The sequence below is a fragment of the Oryza brachyantha genome, chromosome 1, assembly GCF_000231095.2.
Source record: "Oryza brachyantha chromosome 1, ObraRS2, whole genome shotgun sequence".
Taxonomy (NCBI): domain Eukaryota; kingdom Viridiplantae; phylum Streptophyta; class Magnoliopsida; order Poales; family Poaceae; genus Oryza; species Oryza brachyantha.
Window position 1 is genome coordinate 30,748,236 of NC_023163.2, and position 26,068 is coordinate 30,774,303.

Here is a 26,068-nt window from a genome sequence, read left to right on the forward strand (position 1 = left end):
CCCCACCACACCGCACGGCATGATCAACCGTTTGCTACTTTGCATATCCATACAGCATCGCATACAAAAAAAAGATCGAACAAACTCCTGCCTTTTTTGTTTCGTCCACAAACGTTAGCTTCGCCCGGCCTAGCTAGCTCGTCACGCAACGCCGGACAAAGCCGTGTGCTTTGCTTGGGCTGATCAGCTCAGCTTCAGTGGTCCGTCCACGACTCCACGTGATGCGGCAGCGGCACCGAGGCGCCGCATGCCAGCCTCGTGCATGCACACATGCAAACGAGCGTTGTTGTGTACGTGTTGGACACCTGCAATGCACACACCACCCTAGCTATATACATCTCTCCGGGTTCTCGGAGCGCATCTGTGCAAACTGCAAATTAAAAAGTCGCAGGCAAAAATCTAGTTAAGTTAGCCAGCAAGCAAACACAATGGCGTCCAAGCTGTACGCCGTCGCGGTGGCGGTCCTCCTCTCGTCGGCGCGCCTCGCCGCCGCCGGTGCCGACGACGAGCAGTGGCCGGCGGCCGGCCGCGGGAGGAAGGTCGGCGGGACGACGGCCGTGGAGGACGTGGAGGGGAACAGGGAGGTGCAGGAGCTCGGGCTCTTCTGCGTCGTGGAGCACAACCGGCGAGGCTCGCCGACGGCCCGCGGCCACCGGCTGGTCTTCTCCAGGGTCGTGGCGGCGCAGACGCAGGTGGTCGCCGGGATCAAGTACTACCTCCGCATCGCTGCCCGGAACGGGCTGCGCGAGGGCGACGACGACGAGGAGAAGGTGTTCGACGCCGTCGTTGTCGTCAAGGCCTGGGTGCCATCCCGCGAGATGCTCTCGTTCGCGCCGGCAGCGGAGCAGCCAGGATACTGATGAGCTGAATCAGCTGACGGAGATGAACGGTGGTGGGCATGCGTCATCATGCGGTGATCTATTGTCTAATTAGGTGTGAGCTGCTGATATGTCGTTTAGTGTGCATGCCCCCTGAGTAAAATATTTACCATGCTGCATCTAAATTAATGCTTGGCGTCGCTTACTGCTTAGTGCAGGATGCTGCGATCCAACCTAGTATGTAAGAAGTGGTTAAGGACAGCCTTTGCTTCTCGGTAAATTCCCATTTATTTACTTGTAAACCTCCATAAATCCTATCAAGCCAGGTTGTTCTGGACTTTGGTGGCTATATTGTGCAACCTGGATCCCGTCCCAAACTCTCGTTGGTTAGTAAAGGCCCCAGTATGCAAATGCTTATTAAGCCAATTAAACCGATGGTAACCTCGAGTCACAGGGATGTGCATGAGCTAAGCGACCATGTGTCCCTTAGGAAGATAGTGGCGAGGAATCTGGACCGTTCTTTAGTTGCTATTTTGGCCTTACCATCGGATACGCGTCATCTTCCCTTTCAAACTGCGATTATGGTTCTGTTGCCGCCGGTAACGACGAGATTTGATGGTTATTTACCTGGCTTACGTGCGGATGCGTAGGCGTATGCTGATCCGAGAGCACCATGCACACAATATCACATTTACCTTAAGCTTGGCTGCATGCCTGCATGGGCACTTCCGGTAGTGAAATCATCACTGGCAGGAGCTGAATGACTGCATTGTTCCACGTTTCCATGTGTCATACCAAAATCTCTTACCCGTGCCATTCAACTTATCCGTGAATGATGAACACCGTAGAGAGGGCGGGCACTGAAGATTGAAACTGGCGAGACCAACAATTTCATAGAAGAGATCGATAGCCTGCAAAAACAGTTAGGCCTACGAGAAATCAAGTTTCAATAGAAGATGCAGCAGAGAGCCACGGGACACCATCCAGAGCTCAGTCACAGCAATTCCCACAGAAAGATGCGCCAAGACAGTGCTCCAGCTTGCGCATGAAATCTGCATATATCTCCAGAAGTAATTAGTACATGTAAAGAGGAAATCAACAAACCAACAATTCCACGCTCTGAACTGGCACCCATTGTCAGGTCCACTTATCTTTTTCACGATTACAGGCCTTGTTGCAACAACCTGATCGCGTATACATGTTACAGAAATAAAATAATGTATTTTTTTCATGCCTAATTTGACTGTCGATCAATTCAAGAAATGTCCAACGATCCACTCCTAACATTGCTAAGGAAAAAATCGACTCTCTGGTTTACTAATGTTCACTATGATAAGATACTCCGGAAAACTCAGAAGGATGACAACTACTGGAAGAAAAAATAACCACTAGGAGACTGCACCTGACACAACAGTATTGTATAAAAAGTCCTATAAGTATAGTTTCTCCCGCAAGATTTGGACGCGGACAACTTTTTCTCGGTTTGTGCGTTAAGAAGGTGAAAAGGCTATGTTACCTATCTGCAGGGTGAACTCATGTTAGCTGTGGTAAAGATCCTTCCAATTAACTTATCTCAATATACTTACCTCATGTAATATTTACACGATTACATGGCCTGCTTGTTCTTATCTCTCAATTGGAAATTGGGCATCGTCTTCTAGCACCTTAAAATGCCGAGGATTCCTACCAGAGCAATGCAGGTTCCACATATGTAAATATGCCCTCTCCAGATTCTTTACCTGCCATTTTTGTTTACAAAGTGAAAAGCTAACCCTGAAAAGATATGGATATGGAGTTCAAGACTGAAGGTTACCCATCGAGCTGTATCAAACAAAGGACAGGTCATCCTAACAGCCTTGAGCTTGTTTCTAAGAGCTTCGAGTTTCCATGGATTTTCTGCTAGAGAGACTGCCTTTTCTTCATATTCTTCCAAGCTGGATAGCAGCAAAGGTGGTTAAAAGAAGAGTTTATCAAACCATAAGGAAAAATATACACCGCTTGGCTTAGAAGGCTAACCTATTGACTACCATCTCTTCCCCAATTCCAGTAGCTAGACACAGTGAGCCTGCAACCCTAGTTGCCATTTTCTGTAGTGGAAGAGTGATCATTGGGAGACCAGCCCATAATATGTCTGTACCAGTAGTGTGGCCATTGCACAATGGGCTGATCGTTCAATAATTTGAGAAAGTAAGAGCATTGCAGATGAAAAGGAAAACTGTCAAGAGCAATAATCTCGATGGCAAGAAAGGTTACGTGTCAAGAAATAGATCTGCTAAGGCACTGCGTCTGATATGCTCATTTTTTGCAGCAACATCTGTAAATATGATTTGATCTGCCCTTACTCCCTTTGAGATTGCATCTGCCAAAGCTATAAAGTTAGAAGTGGGGAGAGATATATAAAGACAGAATAGGGATATAAGATGTTACATGCACGCAATCTCATCTCTCCGGCTGCTGGAAATCTCAATAGCCACAATGCACTGTTTGGTACACGCTTCAGAATATTACACCTGGATTGACATACAGAAAAAGATTAATACATCAAATAAATATGCATGGTAGCTTAGTTATGACCATAATGAACTGCATAATAATAGTGATATTAGGATGAATTTACCAGGTGTTGAAAATGTCTGGGTCCATCTTGTAGAGTTGATTGAAGCATGCAAAGATGAATTTGTCTTCCGGCAAACCATAGTCAGCTCGCTTGTGTGGGCATAGAGGATCAAGAACATCTCGATTTTTCTATTTTGCAAATCAATTTAAAGTTGATTATAAACTCATAGAAGAACAATCTTATTCAATCTTAGGGTCTCTTTAGAATATTGGGATTTCACATGGATATCGCATACAAAAGGTCCTTACATGGGGGGAATGACTCAGTCCTACAACTTTATGTTTTTATCTGTGGTTATTTTTAAACTAAATTTATCAAATGAGCAAGTTATATCCATATTAATGCACACACATAAAAACATCAACGTCGCTAATAGGTCGGCCCAAAGGCCTTACATGTCAGTGATAATCATAGGATGATAAGACTAATAAACTGAGGGTTGAAAAGGAGACTGTTCCTTCATATTTGGCTCCAAAAACAGAGCTGGGCCTAATGTTGAAAAACTGTATACTTTTCAGAAATATCAGTGGTACCAATTTTTTAACATACCTGCTTATAGTCATTCACAAAGTAACAGTGGGGAAGATGGACGAGCTTTTCTGAGTATATATGTGAAAAATTCAGTGGAGAGACAAACTGAAACAACAACGAATGGTCAATCAATTAAAGGCAGAGGAACAGTTTGTTGAAATAATACATGGGTGAAAACTTCAATACTTCACCTCATCAGTAACCATATAATCAATATAATCTGCGCCAGTGGTTCCAGGAAATCCCATGTAAGAAACCTGGATTGGGGCAGGTCGCAAAGCAAAAATTTCATTCCGTGCACCCTGAAACAAGAAGCAATTTACTGTATGGACAAAAACACATGATTTGAAAAACAACACAGCTGCATTCAAATTTATTACACACACTTAGCACGCATAAAGAAAATTTTACAGTAAAATAGTGGCACATCAAGATAACAACTACATTGATGAACATCTTGCAATTCTCAATCCTTTATAATTTAACTTCCGTAAAGGTGATAAAATTCCATTAAAGAACTGAAGTAGGATCAATTAACTACACTGGGATAACACCTATGGACTTTACAACCCCCAAATAAACATGAAGGATATTGCTACATCAGTTGTTGTAAAATACTGAGTAAAATTGAATGAAAGAAAAAGAAAAAGAAGATGAGGGGGTTTGAAAAAGTGCCATGATTTCCAGAAAATTAATGGGATTGTGATCAGAAGCTTTAGTAGTTTTATACCTTAGTATAGCCATTAAGATTAATAAGAATCTGTATCTTATCCTCATTGATAACTTTAGCAATCATATCAGATGACATTGATGAAACGTCAATGAAGTGCTCAGCTTCAGATCTAATACGCTGCCTCCATTCTGTACCATCATCTTGGCTCAGGGCATAACAGAAAACCTGCAACCATATTTATAAATAACCATTCCCTCTTCAGCAAAATATATACTCTTCAGATGTATAAGCTAACCTCGATAGTGTCTTGATTGTGCATTCCAAATACAGAGCCCATCAGATGAGACAGAGGATGATTGCCAAAATCACTACTCACATACCTAAGACCAAGTTGCAACTTTGATTTACCCGGAATCAACAAACAAGCACAGTATATAGCAAAGTAGATATCATACCCTATTCTAAGTCTTGAAGTTCTGCCATCATTGCTGGTTGGAACAGGAGGGGAGTGTGTGAATGTAGGAAGCCCAAAACGTGATGCAACCAAAGAGTAATGAGCTGCATATGCTCGACTGAAACGGGAAAAAATAACATATGGTGTATGCATAGCATGATTGTGATCAAATAAACCTAATAAACATTACAATGGTCAGTATAAGTCACCAAGAAAAGCCTCACCTGATTTCCAGTGCAAGAGTTGAATCAATTGGATATGCTATAGCATGGAATGGTTGTACACTTGGGAGAAAGGACATCTGGAACAACACCAAAATAACAGCAATACATATCAAGATAGGTAATCAGATAAATCAGGTAAACAATATTTGAAAGAAAGGCTCGTGCCTTTATTTGCTGTCTGATGATTCCCTCCACCTCCACGAATTTCCCCATTCTATCATCCCAATCACATACACACTGCACAAAGGCGAATGGGAAGACTGTTAATCTTCACAAAAAAACTCATATTTCATGTGAATAAGCATTTAAGTTTTTAAAAGTAACTAGAGAAAATTTTGAAAAACTACGCATACCCCGGTGCGGTTATCAGATAACTGCACATTCAGTTATATTTAACAAAATAGCATATACACCTCAGCACAATGTTTTAATGAGCAAACATCTTTGCTCTTATAAAAGAAATTAGGAGTTCAGGATGATGGTGTGTTCTACCCCCACAAGCACCCACACAACTCTAGAGGATCTTTTGTGGTTGCATATTCATAGATAGTAGTTGTTGCATGATTTTTTTTCAAAAATTTGCATGCTTTGAGCATATGCATATGTAGGTAAGTTAATTGATCTCATTTGATCATGTATACAGCTTTTAGATGATGGTAGCCTTTTTGGTATTTTATTTTGAATTGTATAGTATATTTACGCATTGTTTGTCACATGACCTTAAACATTGTAATCTGCTTGCTACTCCGTCCGTTTCATTTTGTAAGACATTTTAACTTTTTCTAATTCAAAATTCTTTCAGTTTGATCAAGTTTATAGAAACAATGTAGCAACATCTACAGCACCAAATTAGTTTCATTAAATCTAACATTGAATATATTATCAAAAATATTTGTTTTGTGTTGGAAATGTTGCTATATTTTTCCATAAACTTGATCAGACTTAACAAATTGTGATTTTAAAATAAGTCAAAACATCTTACAATATTAAACAGAGGGTACACAAACTGAAGAGTTACTTTCTTTTTTTCTGTATGACATTTATCTCCGTAGTTCACCGCTACAGGAATCATCAAAAACTGCAGATGCTGCACACAATAAAGGAAAGAAGGTTTTTCATACCTGTAGAGTGTGCAGGAGATTGCAAGTAGCTTCTGGAAAATCTTGGCGTAATTGTACGGCCTGCTTGTAACTGATAATTGCTGCCTCTAGTAAGCCCCTAAAATAATAGAAACATGTTACACATGTAGCACCAGCAATGCTCAGATGTCCTAGATTCACACCACCAGAAATAAATGTGGTAGAAAATGTACGTGTCTTTGTAAGCAGCTGCCAAATTTGCATGAGCTTCTGCCATAGTAGGTCTAATTGTGATAGCATGGAAATAGTCTTGGATGGCTTCAGTGACCCTGCCTGCTTCTTTAAATGTGTTGCCTCTATTGACAAGACAGTCAGCAGCCATTGGATCAATGCGGAGTACTTCATTGAAACATGTAATAGCGTGATTACAGTTTCCCTTTACATGTAATGAGTAAGGAAATAGTCATTGTGTTGGTAAAAGGTATGGTTCATAAAAAATAAAAAAACCAATATAAGAAAATGTACGGAACATATATTGGCCAAAATCAGGAATATTTGACATCACAAGTACCTGCTGTTTGTAAATCATAGCTAAATTGTTGTAAGGTGCAGACAATCCAGTTGTAACAGTCAGTGTTGCCATGTAAAATGAAGCCGCTATGTCCGTCATGTTCCTGCAAGTACTCCCAAATAAAACTCCTGAACAATCCCAGAAAAGGAAAAACTCACATCATAAAAATACTTGCCTCTCCATATATACATTCCCAAGGTTTGTCAAAGCCTGAGGGTGAGACGGCTGAAGAGCAAGGCATGTCTGCAGCAAGCAAAAGCATGACTTACATCAACATAAATTTAACAACAAAAATAAAACTATTGATGACAAAATTTAGTTCGATGGTAACCTGGTAGCAATCAATTGCTTCTTCACTCCTTCCAGCATCTTTTAAAGCATTTCCCTACCAGTGGAAACACAGCATGTAAGATATTATACCGAAAGGAACAGAGATTTAGAAGCATACAAGAATGAAAAACCCAACCAGATTATTGTATGCTTCAACATAAGATGAATTGCAATGGATGGCTTGTCTATAATTTAGAATAGCAAGATCCAGTTGGCCTTGTTCATGGTAGGCATTCCCAAGATTGCCTGAAAATTTAAAAAAAAAATCCATAACACAACCATGATTCAGGGTCAGTTAGCAATTACTTATACATGTCCTATGTTGTGTTGTACTTAACTACTTATTTCCAAGAAATTATAGGAAGACAGTTGCCAACATTTTTTTAAAAAGAAGAAAGAAACAAGTATCCAACTGTTGATTCTACTGCACTTGATATGATATTCCAAACACTGTATATCCATTTACAACTTACATCAAAAGAAGTGGAGTTCACTAAAACCTCTTTTTTTTAATAACTGATCAGGATGTATAAAAAATATATTATTGTTTACAAGTGTACCTTTCATTTGAGCAAAGATTACCTAGAAATACTAAGTGCAAACCCTTAAGAATAATACCTCAAAAATAATAAATTATTCAAAATACTGTGTCAAAATGCTAAGAAACAATAAATTATGGCAATATATCAAGTAAATGTAGTTAATAGGCAATAGCTATCATAGGAATCAGCTTCCCAACAGGAAGTGTGGGTTCAGTCATATTTGCCATACTCCAATTACAACATACATCTACACTCACCATAAGCTACTGCATTTTCTGGTCTTGCCCTAGTTGCATTCTGGTAGCATACAATTGCATCCTGACGCATTCCGATAACCTTAAAAGTGCTGTTTGTCGTCAGAAGGATATCTCCATTGCCTCAAAAAAAAAAAGAGAGAGGATATTTCCAAAATGAAACCAGAATTTGTGATTTAGTGAAAAATACCTTGTAAAGATTTCCCAAGTTCATGTGTGCATCGTAAAATGCTGGATTGCATTTGATTGCTTCCTAATGTTTTACAAAATCTTTTAAAAGTTAGAATATGGCTGCACTTATCAATCTCCTAAATACACACAAAAAAGCAGCAACTATACTCAAGAGAACTAGGTAAAGCTAAAATATGCCACAAAAGAATATGCATGCTTGAATCCCTGATACAATTGATTCACTTTGAAATTCTTTGATATAATGAATTCTGATCGTGACAAAACAGCGTTGTCAAGGCTCTAATGAAAAGCTATGCATACATCAAAGCATCTACAGCACTAACAAATGTCATCAATGCATATCGCACACCTTGTAGTAGGTAGCTGCTTTATTGAAGTCACCCCATTGTGTGAGAAGTCCAGCAATATTATTCCATGCATTTGCAAAAGTAGGCTTTATGTTTAGAGCATCCAGGTAGCGACTGTATGCCTGAATAAAATGCAAATCATATCAATATTCCAAATGAAAAAAAAAGTGTCCATGATCATCGGTCATCTTACAACTATTAATTCATTCAATGCAATATAATAGGCCAACATCTTGGATTTTTATTTTGAACTGAATTTGAAGGATCACCCGCCATAATTAGGCATTCAGGCCCTATCCTGTCAGTTCAACAGAATTGTTCTCAGCGAAAATCACGACGCCTTGCTATAAATATTATGTCATTTAACCAGCTACTTGTCAAGATGCTAGGAAATATCGAATAAGTTGTCGTTTAGCAAGAAATGTCAGGCGACCTTAGATATCTGTGGGTAAAAAATAAAGTGTATTATGCATCCAAAACATGCTAAGTTGGTATAAAATACAGTGCATTATGCATTCAAAACATGCTAAGTTGGCAATGAAGAATGATGGGTAGCCAAAAAAATTGTTACAAAGCAAATTTGATATAAGTGCTTATAAAAAATGAAAGATTAACAAACAATACTATGGACATAAACAGTTTGATCTGCCTTTTTTTTTTTTTGCTACTTACTTCTTTGTACAACCCCTGTGCCTTCAATACATCACCAAGGTTACAGTATGCATCGGCCTATAGTTGCAAAGGTTGCAACATAATCAATTAAAAGTTCTGCAATGCTGCAATTAATTGAGAAGATGTGATTTTATCACAATGCACAAAATGAAACTGTTGGTTACCAGATGAGGATTTAGAGCAAGAGCTTGATGGAAGCACTCAGTTGCCTGACTGAGATTTCCCTTTCGAGTATAAGCATTAGCTAGGTTTGTCCAAGCATCAGCAAATGTGGGCCGGACCTACAAAAGTAGAATTTATTAGCTCGCAAGATTTAAAAGCTGACTGCATTAAGACTGAACTATGCGTATGCTCCTCATTAGTGTTAGTGCACTACGTTGCCTTAATAAATAAGGATGCACCTAAGCTATTTGATAGACTACGAGCTCTCTTTAAGTAATCAAATTAGCTTTCTTATAAAGCAACTACGCGAATAACAGGAAACAGCTCTCATTATCACGCAAAGTTTTAACGGGAAAGCATGGAAGAATTTCAATTCAATATTTTAAATTATGAAAGCAGAGAGCTCAGATAGTAAATTTACCTGTATTGCGTGCAGGTAAAACTGAATGGCAAGGTCAACATTGCCTTTCTCCTGCACCAGATAATAAAGTTGAAAACATGTCAACCAATGCAATTGCCCACCAATTATGGCTTATACTTTTCCAAAATGAAAATGTCCTCACACTCCATGCATTGGCAATGCTGTTGAAGCACTCTGGGAAATTCGGCTGGATTGCAACAGCCTCCTCATTCTTCGCGATACACATGTCAAACTCTCGGAGCTAAACCAAATCCAAATCAAATGAGTACAATAACCACAACGCACCGCACATCGGAAACCCAAAATAAATCAGTGGAACAACCACGCCAACATCGGGTAACCACAACACCCAAAATTCAGAGGGAAACCTGGTAATAGACGGCGGCGAGCAGCCGTAGATTCTCCAGGAGCCTCGGGTTCGCCCTGTACACGGCGTTGCAATGCTCCAGAGCCGCTCTGTAATCCCCTGCTCTGTACCTCTCCCGCGCGATCTCAAGTCGCGCCCCCTCGTCAACTGAACCCACCAGAAACGCAACGCATCAACAACCCCACCACCAAAATCCCACAACCCAATCGAACCACGCAGACCAGCGAAAGCCGAGAGACAAATCTCAACCGAGTCGAATTACGCATCAGCCGCGGGAGGAGAGACGCGAACCTTCGAGTGGGTCGAGCCGCAGCGATTCGACCACCGCGCGCAGCTGCTGGCTCTGGCGCGGAGTGAGCGGAGGGTGGCAGTGCACCGCGCCGTGATCTTCCCCGGCTGCGGCGGCGGCGCCACCTCCACCGCCTCCACGGCGCGCCGAGAGCATCGCCGGAGGCGGCGGGAAGCTTCTCAGGATCGAAGGAGAAAAAAAAAACCTAACCCACGCGCCGGCGCCGCGCGGCGTCGAGCTTTCGCGTACGAGTCGGGGAAGGGGTTGGGGTGGGGTGGGGACCGTGGGGTGGAGGACACTTGGACTCTATGGATGGCAATTAGCTAAATCCCATCGGGGTAAATTCGGACCCTATTCGGATACTACGGCACTTTTAATCCCTTTCACGTAGATTGTTTAGACATTAATTAGAAGTATTAAATATAGACTATTAATAAAACTCACCTTATACTCTGGACTATTTCGCGAGACGAATCTATTGAGCCTAGTTAGTCTATGATTAGCGAATGTGATGCTACAGTAAACATTTGTTAATCATGGCTTAATTAGGCTTAAAAAAATTGTCTAATGAAATAGTCTTTATTTATGCAATTAATTTTGTTATTAGTCTATATTCAATACTCTTAATTAACGTCCAAACAGCCAATGTGACAAGGGACTTAAAAAAAGTCCTTGGATCCAAACACCATCTCACTACCATCAAAATAGGGGTGTTTAGTTGGGGAAATAAAAATTTTTGGATGTCAAATTAGACGCGTGATCGGATGTCGGAAGATGTTTTCAGACACAAATTAAAAAACTAATTTCACGTCTCGTCTAGAAACCGCGAGACAAATCTTTTGAATCTAATTAATTTATTGTAGCACTTATGGCAAATCATCGACTAGGTAAGCTTAAAAGATTCGTCTCATGATTTTTCACATAGTTATGCAATTAGTTTTTCACTTCATCTATGTTTAATATTTTATTTAGGTGTCCAAAGATTCGATGTGATGTTTTTGGGTGAAAAATTTTTAAAAACTAAATAGGGCCATACTCGTACCTGTCAAGGGTACAAAATTTCCTAAATTCGTATCCGCTTGGACAAAACTCATCAGTTGGGTCACCAATATAACGCGGTCATATGGTTGCCATATGTCCGTGTGGTCTGTCAACACGTGCAAGACACATGGAGCCATAACAATAAGCGTGGCTACAACCGCACAGCCGTCATAAGAGATGCGGATGGTGGAAAACTTATGGATGTGTTGAGACATAATCGTAAATAGCTTGTTTTGCTTAATTGGGTTAGACTAATTTAATATTTGATTAAGATGTGTATTTAGATTTATGATATTTAATATTTATGGGCAAACGGGTATGGATCGTAGAAACATTCTTATACGTACGTACACATTGAGTATTCAATGTATTTATCTTATTAAATACTTATAGATAATATATTCAGTCAATTTTATATCGTAATTGTGTAAATACACATTCGGTTACCATCTCTACTCTAGTGCGCTTTCACTTTTTTTTTTTAATCTTTCAGACGCGGCGCGTTCGTGGGAATTGGGAAAGCCTGCGGGGGACGGACGCGGTCATCGTGGGCCGCCGCTGGGTTCGGGAAATCGGTGGGTGGGCCGTGGGTCCCACGCCCCGACATAGGTTGGGGCCCACACCACCGTCGGATTGGGTGTTAGACGGGGTAGTGATTTAGCCGCGTGTGGTTGGGCTGGGCTCGGGGATTCTCGGTGTTTCCCGAGGAAGCAATTGTTGGCCCATCAGGCCTATCTTTGAATCAAAGGAATTTTATAGAAATTTTAGAGAATTTTATTTTTATAGAAAATTTTCATACAAAGCCCTTTGAATAAAAGGAATGAACTCTATGAAATCTTATAAAATTCCTATGGAATTTCTCTTCCTATACAAGTCTTGAAGAAAATTTAACAAGAGGTTGAACCTCATGGAAAAAAAATCATTTGACTGAAAAAAAATCATTTGACTCTTTATCTCTCCTAAAGTTCTTGTTTTTTTCTCGCGGTCCAACCAAACGGTCATTCCTACGTTTTTTCTGTGTTTTGCAGTTTTTTATTTTACATTTATATTTCTGCCAGAATCCTATATTTCTTTTATTCCCTGTTTTTCTATTCTTATAAAATGGTGTACCAGTCAGTGTATAACATAGACAAGGAGAAGGTCACAAACTTTGGTTGCCCTGAGTGACCGACCGACCTGAATCCGGGAGTCCTTGCATGAGAAAGTACTCCGTACTTCATGTCTGAGAACTGAGAAGCGGTTGATTGCACACGGTGCATGATCCGTGAAGCTGTTCTTTGGTTTCTGATCGCTTTTCTATGTTTTTGTTTGTTTTCTAGTATGGAAAAGTTATCGTTTTAGTACTTTTCAGATCTTATTTTTATGCAAAGTACAAGTCATTGATTCGTCCGTTCTCGAATATAGTACTGCCTACCCATTTTCTTGACTCATTAAGAATAACAAAAGAAAATGTTATCATATAAAATATGTCTATTTATCAACTCCTTAGTCAAAGACTCTCACCGTTTCATTTATACAGCTATTTAATTTGAAAGTTAACTATGTTTCTTTATCATAGCTTATTTTATAATTTTTACTTTTAAAAGTCTATAGACGTATATATATAATTTTGTTTATAAATTAACATTTGTAAAATAAGTTGTTTCGTTAAAACCATGGAAGCCTAGGTGAGTTAGGAAATGAAAAAAAAAAAATAGTGTGCATAACAACGCAGGAGAGGTCCATCACCGAAGAGAAGCCGCTGCGGATGGTTTCACTTTCCGTCACACCGATCACCACCACGGAAACGCAGGCACACGTACACGGTACGTCCACCGCGCGAAAGGACGGCACTGCACTGCTCTCCTCACGGCCCACAGCACACATGACGAGGGACGCTGCGCAGGGTAACGACGTTTCAAATCAAAATCAGCATCATCATCGCCTCGCCACCGTCCATCGCATCGAATCTTCCACCCCGATCGATACGATACATCTTACTGTCTTAGAGTATCCAACAGCTAAAACATGTATAAAAAAAAAAAAAGTTAACTGCGTTAAATATTTAGAAATAGAGGTAATATACTAATATGTTTATGTTTAGAAACAAATAAGAATTGATACAGATGGTCAGATAAAATATAAAGAATTTAAATAAAAATAATTATTTTGACAAGTTAGTATTTATATTTTGGTGTTAGTGATGGACCTCGCAAATAATATATAGTTTTAGCCTTTGTTTCCGTCTATCTTTGAAATAAAATTTATAGGAGTTCAGCGATAACTCTCATGGTTTTCATGGAGTAGTGGGGGTTAAGCCTCACCGGCCCGATCGTACATCCATCTATGTTTACGGAAAGATTCATACACGTATCTTTTTCTTTTGCTTATATTTATAAGCTATAATTTAATTTAAATTTACATTAGATTTTAGAAATTTTTTATCGCAGTTTATTTTTTAGTTTATCTTTTAGATAGTTAAAAATATGTATGTAAAATTTTCTTATAATTTTTTTATGTGATAATATGTCTTTTGGCAAAGATCACTCCTCAATCCAAAAAATTGCCTAGAACGGAATTAGGACTCCACGTCCCTATGTGTCCCCCTGACCTCACCGTGCAACGTGCACCGTCGCGGTTAGCGCCACACCTCCCTCCCGACACCCGTACCTCACCTAGCATCGCGTCGCACCGCAACCGCGCAGTGTCACGCACGGGCATCAGCATCACGCCGCGCGCGAGCCCGGTGATCCCCCTCCGAGAGGAGCGGGGCAGCCGCGTCGGTGGCTCTTACGAGCCGCCGTCGTAAGAGCCGCACGTTGAACGGCATTATTATTCTCGACGCCGTCGTCACGCCCCCAGAACCAGCGGGCATCCCGGGCCTGCCTACAAACTGGAGTACAATACTACTCGCGAGATCGTGTTGCGCGCGCGGCACACGGGGCGCGACGCGGCGCGCGCGGCTTGGCTTGGCTGGTGCCGGTTGGGGCGGGCGGGCGACGAGAGCGAGGTGGTGAGCGCAATAATGCCGTTCGTTGCGTGCGCGGGCGCGCGCCCACACGACGACCCACCCCTACCTCACGTACTACGTGGCGTCCCCCCCTCCCCGCCCGCCCGTGCTCCTGCCCGATGGCGATGCGCCCCCGCGCGCGACTGCTCAACCAACAGCCCCCGCGCGCGCGCGACGCGACGCGACGCGGGCGAGCGAGCGAACCGGTCGCCTCCCCGTCTCTCTGCTGGCTTGTGTTTCGGGCCGGCGAAAACGCACCGGACGAACTCCCGAGGCCGGCCGAGGAGGCGACGGCGGCGGCGACGAATGATCGGTGGTGCGTGATTAGGAGAGGGATCTACATCACGCCAACTACGAGCCAGTTGCCTCTCTCTCGCCCGCGCGTGGCGCTAGTGGGCAGACCGTGTACCCAGAGGGGGGTCGCACGGCCACTGCAGCGCCCTAAACCCGACGCCCTGAACTCATCAACCTGCTCTCATCTCATCTCATCTCATGTGGGAGTACTAGTACCACTTACTACTTACTAATCGTGTTGTTTCAGGTACAAAGCAACTTAATTGTGCTGGAGACCTGCGTGCGTGCGTACGTACGCCTTTCCTACTCTCCAGTTGTTACGGGTGGGACGGCAGGGCAGGGCAGGGCAGGCCACCATGCATGGGTGCCCTACCAGCACTATTATGGTGGATGTGGGCATAGCCTCATATCTAGGTCTGAACTCTCCACCCTCGTTAATTTCGTGCGAGATCAGTTGCTCTATGCTGCTGCTGCTGCTGTGCTTAATTGCAGTAACATCTCATCTCCCGGTTGACATGGATGTGGTGCATGTCAGATGCATATTGCTGTTGATTGTTGCAGCTCAAGGGCCTGTAAAGTTTTAGATTTTGAGAAGCAGACGCTTGGTAGCCAGCTTTTGATAATCTGAAAAAGCTCTTAAACCAAGCTTCTCCAGCTTCTAGATTCTTAGTTCATTTTCTAGAATATGTAACTACAGACTCTCAGAAACTGTGAACTGTTTAGGCAACTCGCAGAAGATAGCTTCTGAGGAAAGCTGCAGCTGGAAGAAGCTCCTCTAAAGAGGCCCCATGATCATTTCCATGTATGCAAGCAACAGAGATTCAAGATTGAATGTTTTCTGCAAAGCTGAACAAACATTTTGATAGCTTAACTATTGACCATCCAAAGTGAAAAAGTTGTCAGCAAGCATAGACACATGATCGCCTGTATGAATGGATGCTGCAAGAATGATACTACAGTGCTAGTGCTAAGAAATCTGCAGTTAGTTCAGAATTCAATGTTCTAAAGAAAAAGATCAATAAATATTTGGGGACAACTGAAAATTTCCAGTAATTCCAGGCGTGATGTGTGCAGCTAGATCTAGCTAAGGCTTTGACTTCTTGGTGTGGCTGTCATTGCATCACATCTCCCTTTGTGACGACCAACCTTTTCTCTGAATGTGAAAAACACTGGTGTTTGCTCCAAAGCTGTGATGATGATGATAATAATAATAATAATAAAAGGAAAAATTACATCTCACTCCAGTTCCCATCCCTGGAAGATGAAACAGGACAATGTCAATAAGATAATGGCCACTCATTAACAGTACACGCTGCACCAAATCTGACCATATCATGCATCTCACCATGTCAAGAAAATTATAAAATCCGGTGGTGTTTGCTCATGGCGGAGGCATGATCTTGTTTGCAAGATGCAGTGCCTGCTCTTCATGACAACCACGATCCTGCCTGAGAATTGCACTGTCCCTCCATGTACAAAGCACTACCTCACTGTACTGTTCTAGTTTCACCCTTGCTACTTTTTCCCCCTGGGACCTTCTCAATTGTTGCAGAGCAGTCTCTTTCTTGTACCTTATGACATTGCCATACTACTTTATTGTGCTGAAAAATCAGCAGGAAATGAATGTTGTCAGGTAATCTTGAATTTTGATCTGTACTGGTACTTGAGTAATTATGGTTTGGAACTGAGTAATCCAAGTGCATGGATTTGGAGCTGGGACCAGTGAACACTGCTCTAAGATGTTGTGACCCAATTAGTCATGATTTGGAGCTACCTAAGCTATAAAGATAAACAACTGCTACTACAGAATTGTTTGGTCCAATTCAAGAAAACGAGTGACCAGAACAACTCCCTCCGCTGATTCCGTTTTGGAGCGTGATCACAGCCTGGATGATTTGGACCTCGCTGAAGTAGATTGGGAGCTCGAATTCTTAACAATAAAAGGCTTGTTCAGAGAAAGCAGAGAGAGTGACATCCAGAATTTTTTTTCCCTTTTTTTTTTCTCTGACGTAGCTATAGATGAACAGGAGCAGCATAGCATCGCAGTGAATGCCGTTACACCGCTTGTCTGATGTACGCCTAGCTAGCATCTCTGCATAAAATCAATCTGATAATTTGGGACGAATTGGAAGGCCTCCTCATCAGCCTTGCCCTACTGCTGTCTCCATCTCTGGGTACTTATCATACAGCTCAAAAGCAGCCACAAATCCAGCCCCCAGCTCACTACTTGATTGTTCCTTCTGTCCATGTCCTTTTACATGAACCCTCTTCTGGGATAAACAGATTCCAAAATTTAACTTTGTTTCTGAATTCTGACCCCTCAAGCACTAAACTAGACTTTGCATACAGTGAACTTCAGCGTGAAAAAATTCAAGTTCAGCAATCAGCATGATCACAACGCACAATCAAGAAATTCACCATTCTTCAGGGGACAGAAAAAAAAGGGGGGAACTTCAGCTTAAGGTGATCCAAGGACAGGAAGAAGGATCTTATGATATATATCAGCTACAAATATAATGAGAATACAAATAATGATATTACACGTCGTCCCTCTCTGCTTGAGAGGGTAAGGGTCTGACCGAAGCATATACTGCACCGACCTATGTACGATCCTGTAGCATACGTATATATACTACACCCGACTACCGTACATGGTGCGTTTCATTTTGTTCAAAGAATCATTACACCAAGATGGGAATTAGAAGGCTAAAACACTGCTAGGGCCCAACATTGTTAGGTTGAATCTCAGAGTGCTGCCGCGGCAAGCTGACTTCTCTTTATGTACAATGGGCGTCAGAGCTTTGGATCGAACTTTTATTCGGTTATGTCAAAGCTCCATTTTCATGTGGACTGTTTGCAACGATCCTGATCCATAGTAGTTTCCACATCAGAATTCAGTTAAGCCGACGGTAATTACGGCATCGGGTAACAGGAAGCAGAAACTTGCCTACCATTGTAGCTATTGGAGGAGGTGGCGATCTCCTGGCTTTGCCCCATATCCATCTGAACAACACTTTGCAGATCATCTTGCCAGAAAGCCCCAACCTGTAAAGCATACATTCCTCATATTAAGTATGGATTCACTCAAATATTTTGTCAGATCAACGCATAGGGGTGCATTTTCACCTGAGAGGCAGCATCGCTAACCCCATTGAGGAAAGGATGATGTGAACCCATCGTCCGGCAAAATGCCGGGTCCAATGGGTGCATAGAACCCTGGTTGTCCATGCCATTCGTCAGGCCACAACCGAGAGGGTTCCCTTGCTGAGGCTGGTTAATGTAGGGCAGCGGGGCACCTGAGGTCTCTAATGGAAAATGCGAGCTCTGCAATGGGCTGCATGACTGGTGCATCTGATCAGGGAGAAAATCGGAAACACGACGTAAGTTGAACTGTCCGATTGCCGTAATAAGGGAGGAAACAAATGTAGTAGTGAGATCATATAAGCTTGCCCTCACATCTTTAGGAAGGAGGTTAGGCAAATTGTTGAAGTCTAGCTGGGGATTCACGGTGGCCAACTTCATGGACAGAAACTGCAAAATGGATGTGAAAGGCAATGGTTCAGACGGCGCACGTCGGCGTTTGCTGTGCTCTAAAACGGCAAAGGCAGCAGTTTCACAATCGTTCTGCATCTGTGAATTTGGCACTGGACAAATACCTCAACTTGCCGTTGCAACGACTGAACATAGTTTATGATTTCATCGAGCATGACAGCTTTGCCAACCACCTGAAAGAGGTAACATTTTCTCAGTTTCCAATCTGAGCACACCAAGCGACTCAAGTAAACAAGAAGTGGTTGATGGTGCAAATGATGAGTGATTTTCGTAAGTTACCTTGTTACAACCCGGCACAAGATCCTGCAGCAGCTTCATCCTCTGGCTGATCTTTTCTCTTCTCACCTGAATTGATCAAACAAGAGATAGAACAAACTACACGTTAATGCACAGGAGAGATGATCAGAGGAGCAATGGAAGCTTAGGGCTGAAAGAATTGTGCGTGTACCCTCTCGGCGAGGCTGTGACTGTCCGTCGCCTCACCGCGCCGGGCGCGGACATGGATGTAGTCCTTGGGCGGCTCGGGGGGCTTCGACGAGCTGTCCTTCCCTTGCTTCTTGCCGCCGCCATTCTCGCTGTTGCTCTGCGCGGCCTTCCCCTTGCCGGAATTCTCCTCGGCGGCGGCATTGCTCTCCTCCGTCGACTTGCACCGCTTCCCGCCGGAATCCTCCTGCAGAAACGCCCTAGAGATGAAATCTTCCGTCCAAGAATGGTGCGGAGCGCCATGGCGAGCGGAATTCCGGCGCGTACCTTCGCGGCGGAGGTGGACATGGGGCTGTCCTTGCCTTTGCCCTTCCCGGAGGCCTTTCGCTTCCGTGCATTGCCGTCGGAAGCCCCCTTTGGTGGAATCTCGGCGCCGCCGGGCGCCGGATCAGACACCGACGACTCGTCGCGGGTGTTCCCGAGCTCCATATCTTTCGATGCGCCTGCCGGGCCGGCGTCGGGGAGGCCGAATTGCGCAGGGCCGGCGCCGCCGTAGCCTCCGCCACCGCCGCGGGCGTCAAAGCCGGAGAGCCTCGCGGCACGCTCCGCGAAGCCCGGGTCGGCGAGGAACTGGTCCAGGGGGCCCATGGGCATCAAGTTCTCCAGGATTGGCAGGCCGCCGGCTCCGGCTCCGGCGCCGCCCACCTGTGGCGGGTAGTGGTGGAACTGCCCCATCATGGACAGGTTGAGCTTGGGAGGCGAGCTGAGGGGCGTGCCGCCGTAGTGCGTCTGCGGCGAGATCCCGTGGAGAGCGAGGCCGTCGGGCGCGGCCGTCGAGTTGGACGCCGCCGGGGAGGAGACCATGGAGCTGAGCGCCGGGTCGAGGTGCCCGCCGGCCGCGTCCATGGACTGGTCCCAGTTGAGGTTGAGGAAGCACGACGGCGCCGTCGCCGGCGGCAGCTGGTCGGGAGGCCCGCAGTTCATCTCCCCCCCGTGAAAATTCCTCAAAGATCTGTGCTCCCCCGCACCTCGCAACCCCGCAATTGTCCACCAAGAAGCCGGAATTCCGAGCCAAGAACGCGCAGGAAGCCCCCCAATCGAGCAAAGAAACGCGAGAGGCGAGTAGCGAAGCTGCCACCAAATCCCACTACGAGGGGGGGCTCCCCGGAGATAAGGTCCGGGAAGGTAAAGGCAGGAGCTTTTCGTGTGCGTGACAAAGCAAGCAAAAGTGGGGGAACAGTAAAGGAGTGGAAAAGAAGCACCTAAAACAAAGCAAAAGCTTTGCAGGCAAAAGCAGTGAGATGAGAGGAGGGAGAAGAAGAGGAAGAGGAAGAGGAAGAGACCTCACAGCAGCAGCGGCAGCAGCAAGTAGAGATTGCAAGTGTGTGCCTACGAGTATGTATATAGGTCCAGGATGGCATGGGTCAAAATGGATGGCCTCATGGGCATCATCACCCCAGCCTTTCCTGCCATGAAAGAAGGAAGAAGCTAGAGAGAGAAGAGCTGGAGATGGATGGAGGAGTGGTGGTGGTGGTGGTGGTAGTGGTGCCGAGTTTACTTCCACAGCCAAGAGGAGGTGAGAGCAGGGTGAAAGAGAGGAAGTGAGGAAATGGAAAGGGTAAACAGGTTAACTTTAGAGCATTTTCGAGAGTATGGTCACAATTTATTGTTATAATTTAAATTTAATGTAGAGAGTCATTTAATCATTTTCTTGGAGATGCACATAGGACATGTACACAAGTTGTTTAGTATCTAAATATCTCCAACATCCTGCTCAAATGCGATGATATAAAAAACTAAAAGAAAAAAATGTTGTAATGCATGACAATGACTTAACGTCGACCATAGTATTTATTAAAGTGAGTTTTGTTACATGCGTATAAATTTAAAAAATAAGGATATGTATATTATTGATTAAGAGACCATATCCAACTCTATCGTTGTACATGGTTTTATAATCTAAGGTTTGGTTACCTATATGATCAGAGAAGAGTCGACCTATACTCCAGCATTGAACATGCTTTTATTTGCTTTTTTATTTTGGATAGCTGATATAGGTGTTCAAACTAGCAGAATTATATGTCAGTGATACACATCACATAAGGCTTATCCGGGGAAAGGGGTGATTGTTGCCTTGCTGCTGCCTTTATTTTGTGCTTCAAACCCAAAAGAAGAGGAAAATAATATATATTGGATGTTAGGGCATGTTTGTTTTGAAGCCAAAATTTACCCTAACAAAACATGGACACTTTGAATAGTATTTGGACATTGTTTGGTATGTGTCCAATATTTTGTGACTCACGTATGTTACCAAAATATTAACATCAACATAAACTTGCTCATGATTTGGTATTACCAATATTTTGACATGGCAGCAAACCAAACAAGCCATTTTATGTCGGGTTACTATACACAGTCACGCTGAACTCTTAGTCAGGAGTAGTAAGTTTTATAATTCCACTGTATGGGTCTCTTTGAAACACGGAAAGTTACATGATTTTTATAGGGACCAACTCAATTCCTAAGGTATGTCTTTAAAAACCCTAATTCCTAAGTGATCAATTGATGTGGCACTGTTAGGATTGTTTAATACTATACTGTTTCTCTTGTGCTTAAGCTTAACCCAAAATTTTAATTTTAACTTTAAATTTAGAGTTAATTTTAAAAAATTTTCATCGTAATTTATTTTTCAATCGTGACTTTTAGATTGATAAGAGAACACAGACACACACATGTATATATATATATATAATAAAGTTTTTTTAAAAATATTTTTCGTTTATAAATATGACAAACCATCCCCCTTATATCTCTACATAAGCTAGCCCATAATAGGAGGGGGTTTTCCCCACCATTTACATATCTTTTTTATTTTTTTAGCATTTGTTGGCTCTGTCCTAGTTTATAGGAAAAACAGGAATGTAAATCATTTTCATAATTAAGAAGTAGACACAATTCTTTTTGTTTTGTTTTCTGATCCGGGAGTGTTTTTTAAGTGATAAGGAGGTGAAGGGCGATGGTCCCTAAGCAGGGGTGTTGTTGTTTTGCTCATGAAATTGAGAGATCAACCAATCATTAAATTGGGGATGGGGATGGGGACAAAGGATGCTTGGTAGTTTGGGTTGGATCCTACTCCATTGCCAAAACACTAAATCATTTTTAAACTCTTGTTTGATTTTTAAATTTGGGGGAAACAACAACAGCCCATTGGATGGAAACCGGTATGATTTGTTTTTGTGCTGCGAGAAATGTTCGAGGCTGATTGGGGTTTTCAGCCCCTTCTGTTCGATGATGTTTGTGCCTTAGCCTGAAGGTGAAAATGTATTCCTGAATTTACCTTTACTTCTTGTGGACCTCTTCTTCAGTGAACATATTCCTTCACTGTTCTGTTAGTGAGTTTTTGAGTTAACTCAAAAACAAATTTTGCCTAAAACTATAACTCAAAAAGTTGTTAGCTCTAAAGGCTTGAAAATTAACACATTAATCAGAGAAAGAAAATCCCACTTTACCCTTTAACATTTTCGTAACAAATTATATTGTATATATAAAAACACGAGCTAAAAGTTATATATTAAATCTGATTTAACTAGTCCGTGTAAAATTACATGGAAAATCCTATGGTAGTTTTAATTTGAGCTCGGAACAAAACATGAAGTGGATTCTACTTCAGCTAGACTCAGGCCGACATAGTTGCATAAACAAAAGCATGCAAATGGCACGGAATGCGGACAGAAAGGGCAAGTGCATTATGATTGGCCTGCGAGATTTGTTCAACTCATCTGCTCTTTGTAACATATAAATACGTACTATACTGTACTACTGTATACGTACGCTAGTGAGCGCATTCAAACCGCACGGCAGCCATGGCAGGGCAGCAGGCTTACCAGTTGCTGCTGCAGCAGCAGCTGCCGTAGAACACAATTTATTAGACCTGAACTAGTACAAAACAAAATTCATATGGGTCAAATTTTCTTTTCTTTTTTTAAATATTCAAACGACATGTTTGCAAAAGAGAAATAATTTATGAATAAAACTCTTATATATGTGTTATTAGTAATTTAAAGCAAATGCTAGAAAAATAAACCACGATAAAAAATTTCTAAATTAACTCTAAATATAAAGTTAAAAAATTAAATTTAAATTTATAATTATGGGTGATAGTAAACTCTCTTGATGAGAATCGAGCAGATTAATTACATTTAATTACACTGTTATGAGGAATTCGAGTATCCTAGTGACGGTAATAATATACTGTATCTGTAATCTGTTCTTTGGTAAAGAACAACTTCAGGCTTCAGAGCTCAGGCAGGCGGTAGTACTACTGGACTGAGATTTCTTTCTTTCACCTGCCAAACAACATCTACCTCGAGAATAACGCGAGTGTAATCAAAGAATAATCATCATCAATCTCCATTTTTCGTGGAACGGGGTCATTAGCCCAGATTTGTCCAGACAGTTTGCCAAAGAGGACTATATGTACAAAACAGTAGAGCTGCCTCTTTCAGTATACAAGACAAACAGTGGCAATAGATGTGTAAATTTAGCCCATTATCTTTTCGCTTCTACTTATACTTAAATTTTTATAGTTAATTATAGAGGATTTTTTACCGTAATTTATTTTTTAGCTTTGATTTTCATATCTCTAAGAATGCGCATATAAAATTTTTATTCATAAACTTTTTTAAATATACCATTGTCTTTTTTCAAAAAAAAAACAATCACCCACTTCTCTGATGTTGCAAAAGTGTAGGGAGAGAGAGAGAGCGCGTATCATTTTCTGTTTCTGTTTACAAGAGGATGTGAAAACACTTTAGAATCACAGGGTTGGCAAGGTAAGCTGATCCCCTTTACCTTAAAATGATAAAATCTTTATGGACAAGTCATCCAAGAAGGAAAAAGGCCAAGTCATTCATGCTTGCTTCTGGAACACTCATTGTAGGTTTTTTCCCCCTCCTCCTTTGCTTTAATAAATTAACCCTACTTACATCTTTACATCTACCCACCCTTTCCTGTGGTTAAAAAGTGGGGGCCTTTTTACTGCTGAAGTCTGCTGATAGGAAGGTTTTCGTAGGAGACCATATCTCAAAGTAATTAGTGTTGTCTTTCCTTGCAGGCGGTCCTCGATGTCACAAATGTTTTGCAGAAGCAACATAAAATAGATGATGCAATGCAAACACCAAGTTTATTAAATAATCATCAAAATATCATTACTGCATGTTACATAGACTATCTTATTTCAACACATTCTTGAGCAATTATTTTCTCTAAAATAATATCGTGCCAAACAGGAGAGTTTTCCGGTAGAGAAAAAAACTATAGCTTTTGATATAACATGTCACCACTACGTAAAGAGCATTTTTCCATACTTAAGAAGGTACCGTAAGCTACCACTATTTTTAATGTAAAGTTTGATACCTTCTGGTATCTAATTTTATATAATAGAAAACAGTAATACTTAATGATAGCTCCTCGAAAAATGCTCTACGTAAAGACCTGTGTACTCTATTTTCTGTGCAAGCTGGTCATGAAATTCTTGTATTTCAAATTGGGACAGTGCGTCAGTTTTTACCTGTCTGCTTGGGGTAGCAATTCAGAATTTTTCAGCTAGTTTAAAATCTGCAAGTAACGAAAATTCAGTCTTGGGCGCTCAAATTGAGACCAGGATAACAAGTGACGCGACAGGAGGCTTTGACTCATTCTCTCCAAGCTCCTAGAATTCTGAAACGCGACACGCATCGTGGCAATGGACACAATTTTCTTTTATGGCGGCGTGGCAATTTAACCAGAAATAATGAACCGGATTTCTCTGCAGCTGCTGCCAAAATAATCATTAAAAACACAACTTGGATATAGCTTATCTGGTTAGTAATTTTTTCTGATAAAACACGTCCATAGAGTATTCATATTTACGACTAATTATTCAATTAATAATAGATAGTATAACTATTGTGTTTGCATTATGTTTTGAGAAAGAAATAATCTAGGAATAACTCCACCGCCTCAACCAATGAAGCAATGGGTGGAGCGAAACCGTGGACGTGCAGCAATATTTTTTTTCCCGGGTGCAGCAGACGGCGTGCGTGGATTAGTTGGGAGGGAAAGGTGGGGAGCAACGCTGTGGCCACACCTACCAGAGTACTCCTACCAGTGATGACCCTCCAAAATTAATTTCTTTTTTAGTTTTAGTTTAGTGCTAGTAGGGCATGAACTGTTTCATGGCACACGGTTTTTATAATTGTCAAACTTCCTTTCTGAACCGTACAATTTTTTTTTTTGAAAATTTTTGGGGAAAAAAGAGCTGCTAGATGGTCAATGGCCGACTTGCACGAGTTCTCTCTTGATGAGCCCTGTTGGCTAGCTTGGATCATGAATTTTCTTAGCCAGCTGTTGGCTCTTGATATTTGAAAAATATTTGTTTAGTTTTTTAAAAAAAATTATGCACATGTTATAAATGAGTCTTTTATATCATTTTTTTGAACTTTTCTGTTGTCATTCAGAGGTATTAATAGAAATCGTGAAGTAAATTTTATTTGTAGTATTTTTGTATCTTGGAAACCTAATATAGCATCCCTAGTAGTCTCTAACAAGACCACTGTAATTATTCTTTAAAAAACCATTGTAACTAGGATCTTGCCAGGCTTAATCCCATCTTTCGATTTGTAAAGTATTGTTCTTCTTTCACCAAGTTATTGCCTTGTAGGTTAGCACGCTTAGGTCGTGTCAGTTTGTTATTCTTCCAATTTGTCCATGACAGTTTTTTTAACCTCCAAATTGAGCTTGACTATGTGTAAATAATCTCAAATGGGGTTAAGAATTTTTTGCAACTGCCACAAAGAGAGCACAATGCCTGAAGGCCTGAAGAAGCTCTAGTAATCACCGGCTGATTACTGCAAAAGTGCAAGCACACCAAACAGTTGGGCACCTAAATATTTCTCTACAGACGTGCAGCTTATTCTAATCAGAGTCCTCGGGATCGGTGCTGATGGTCACATGCTTGTTGGTGAGGCAAACACAAAAAAAAAGTATATTAGTACTGGCACTGTAGTATCACAAAAGAAAATCATACATTCAGAGGACACACCAAACATCTCCCTGTAGATGGAAGGACTGCAACCAGTGAACAGGCCAGTCTCTCCTGGCCCCTTCCTAAGCTCCAAATAATTATTCATTAACTAACTAATAAGCTACTACTAGTACCAAAACTTTTTTACTCTCTCTCTCATTCA

General features: G+C 41.8%; 3 protein-coding genes across 5 annotated transcripts; 1 reads left to right on the forward strand and 2 right to left on the reverse strand.

Moving 5' to 3' along the window:
* The first annotated feature begins 377 nt into the window (after positions 1 to 377).
* Positions 378 to 877, forward strand: LOC102700101 (cysteine proteinase inhibitor 5-like). The gene has a single exon (XM_006645157.3). The coding sequence runs from the start codon at positions 429 to 431 to the stop codon at positions 858 to 860; it is 432 nt and encodes a 143-aa protein (XP_006645220.1). The 5' UTR covers positions 378 to 428; the 3' UTR covers positions 861 to 877.
* Positions 878 to 1,341: 464 nt separating this feature from the next.
* LOC102706253 (probable UDP-N-acetylglucosamine--peptide N-acetylglucosaminyltransferase SEC) lies at positions 1,342 to 10,740 on the reverse strand. 2 transcript variants are annotated; one of them, XM_006646540.3, is made up of 29 exons: positions 10,546 to 10,739; positions 10,256 to 10,401; positions 10,030 to 10,128; positions 9,888 to 9,938; positions 9,469 to 9,585; positions 9,305 to 9,361; positions 8,635 to 8,754; positions 8,284 to 8,346; positions 8,097 to 8,175; positions 7,434 to 7,543; positions 7,299 to 7,352; positions 7,143 to 7,210; positions 6,968 to 7,070; positions 6,630 to 6,832; positions 6,439 to 6,535; positions 5,483 to 5,554; positions 5,318 to 5,394; positions 5,095 to 5,211; positions 4,935 to 5,019; positions 4,697 to 4,864; positions 4,158 to 4,268; positions 3,985 to 4,071; positions 3,436 to 3,563; positions 3,246 to 3,328; positions 3,072 to 3,177; positions 2,835 to 2,981; positions 2,632 to 2,752; positions 2,405 to 2,557; positions 1,342 to 2,338 (listed from the first exon to the last, which is right to left on the reverse strand). In XM_006646540.3, exons 1-28 carry the CDS (start codon positions 10,697 to 10,699, stop codon positions 2,444 to 2,446), a joined length of 2,937 nt encoding a protein of 978 aa, XP_006646603.1. In that variant the 5' UTR covers positions 10,700 to 10,739; the 3' UTR covers positions 1,342 to 2,338; positions 2,405 to 2,443. The 2 variants fall into 2 exon arrangements, with proteins under 2 accessions (XP_006646603.1, XP_040381179.1); XM_040525245.1 differs by lacking the exon at positions 1,342 to 2,338 and having other exon boundaries at positions 2,345 to 2,557; positions 10,546 to 10,740.
* A 6,563-nt stretch (positions 10,741 to 17,303) lies between these two features.
* LOC102700386 (transcription factor bHLH77) lies at positions 17,304 to 20,450 on the reverse strand. 2 transcript variants are annotated; one of them, XM_015832566.2, is made up of 8 exons: positions 19,170 to 20,450; positions 18,868 to 19,089; positions 18,699 to 18,764; positions 18,524 to 18,592; positions 18,324 to 18,398; positions 17,994 to 18,218; positions 17,815 to 17,912; positions 17,304 to 17,732 (listed from the first exon to the last, which is right to left on the reverse strand). In XM_015832566.2, exons 1-8 carry the CDS (start codon positions 19,824 to 19,826, stop codon positions 17,690 to 17,692), a joined length of 1,455 nt encoding a protein of 484 aa, XP_015688052.1. In that variant the 5' UTR covers positions 19,827 to 20,450; the 3' UTR covers positions 17,304 to 17,689. The 2 variants fall into 2 exon arrangements, with proteins under 2 accessions (XP_015688052.1, XP_006645221.1); XM_006645158.3 differs by having other exon boundaries at positions 17,819 to 17,912; positions 19,170 to 20,433.
* Positions 20,451 to 26,068: the final 5,618 nt, after the last annotated feature.

Excerpts from the sequence above, each read along its gene's own strand:
- LOC102700101 (XM_006645157.3), top strand. The coding sequence starts at position 429 with ATGGCGTCCAAGCTGTACGCCGTCGCGGTGGCGGTCCTCCTCTCGTCG.
- LOC102700386 (XM_015832566.2), bottom strand. The coding sequence starts at position 19,826 with ATGAACTGCGGGCCTCCCGACCAGCTGCCGCCGGCGACGGCGCCGTCG. Across the intron at positions 18,593-18,698 it reads TTGTGCCGGGTTGTAACAAG|GTGGTTGGCAAAGCTGTCAT; the intron begins GTAACTTACGAA and ends TACCTCTTTCAG. Across the intron at positions 18,219-18,323 it reads CTAACCTCCTTCCTAAAGAT|ATGCACCAGTCATGCAGCCC; the intron begins GTGAGGGCAAGC and ends CTCCCTGATCAG.
- LOC102706253 (XM_006646540.3), bottom strand. The coding sequence starts at position 10,699 with ATGCTCTCGGCGCGCCGTGGAGGCGGTGGAGGTGGCGCCGCCGCCGCA. Across the intron at positions 5,395-5,482 it reads TCATCAGACAGCAAATAAAG|ATGTCCTTTCTCCCAAGTGT; the intron begins GCACGAGCCTTT and ends GTGTTGTTCCAG. Across the intron at positions 4,269-4,696 it reads ATCTTAATGGCTATACTAAG|GGTGCACGGAATGAAATTTT; the intron begins GTATAAAACTAC and ends TTCTTGTTTCAG.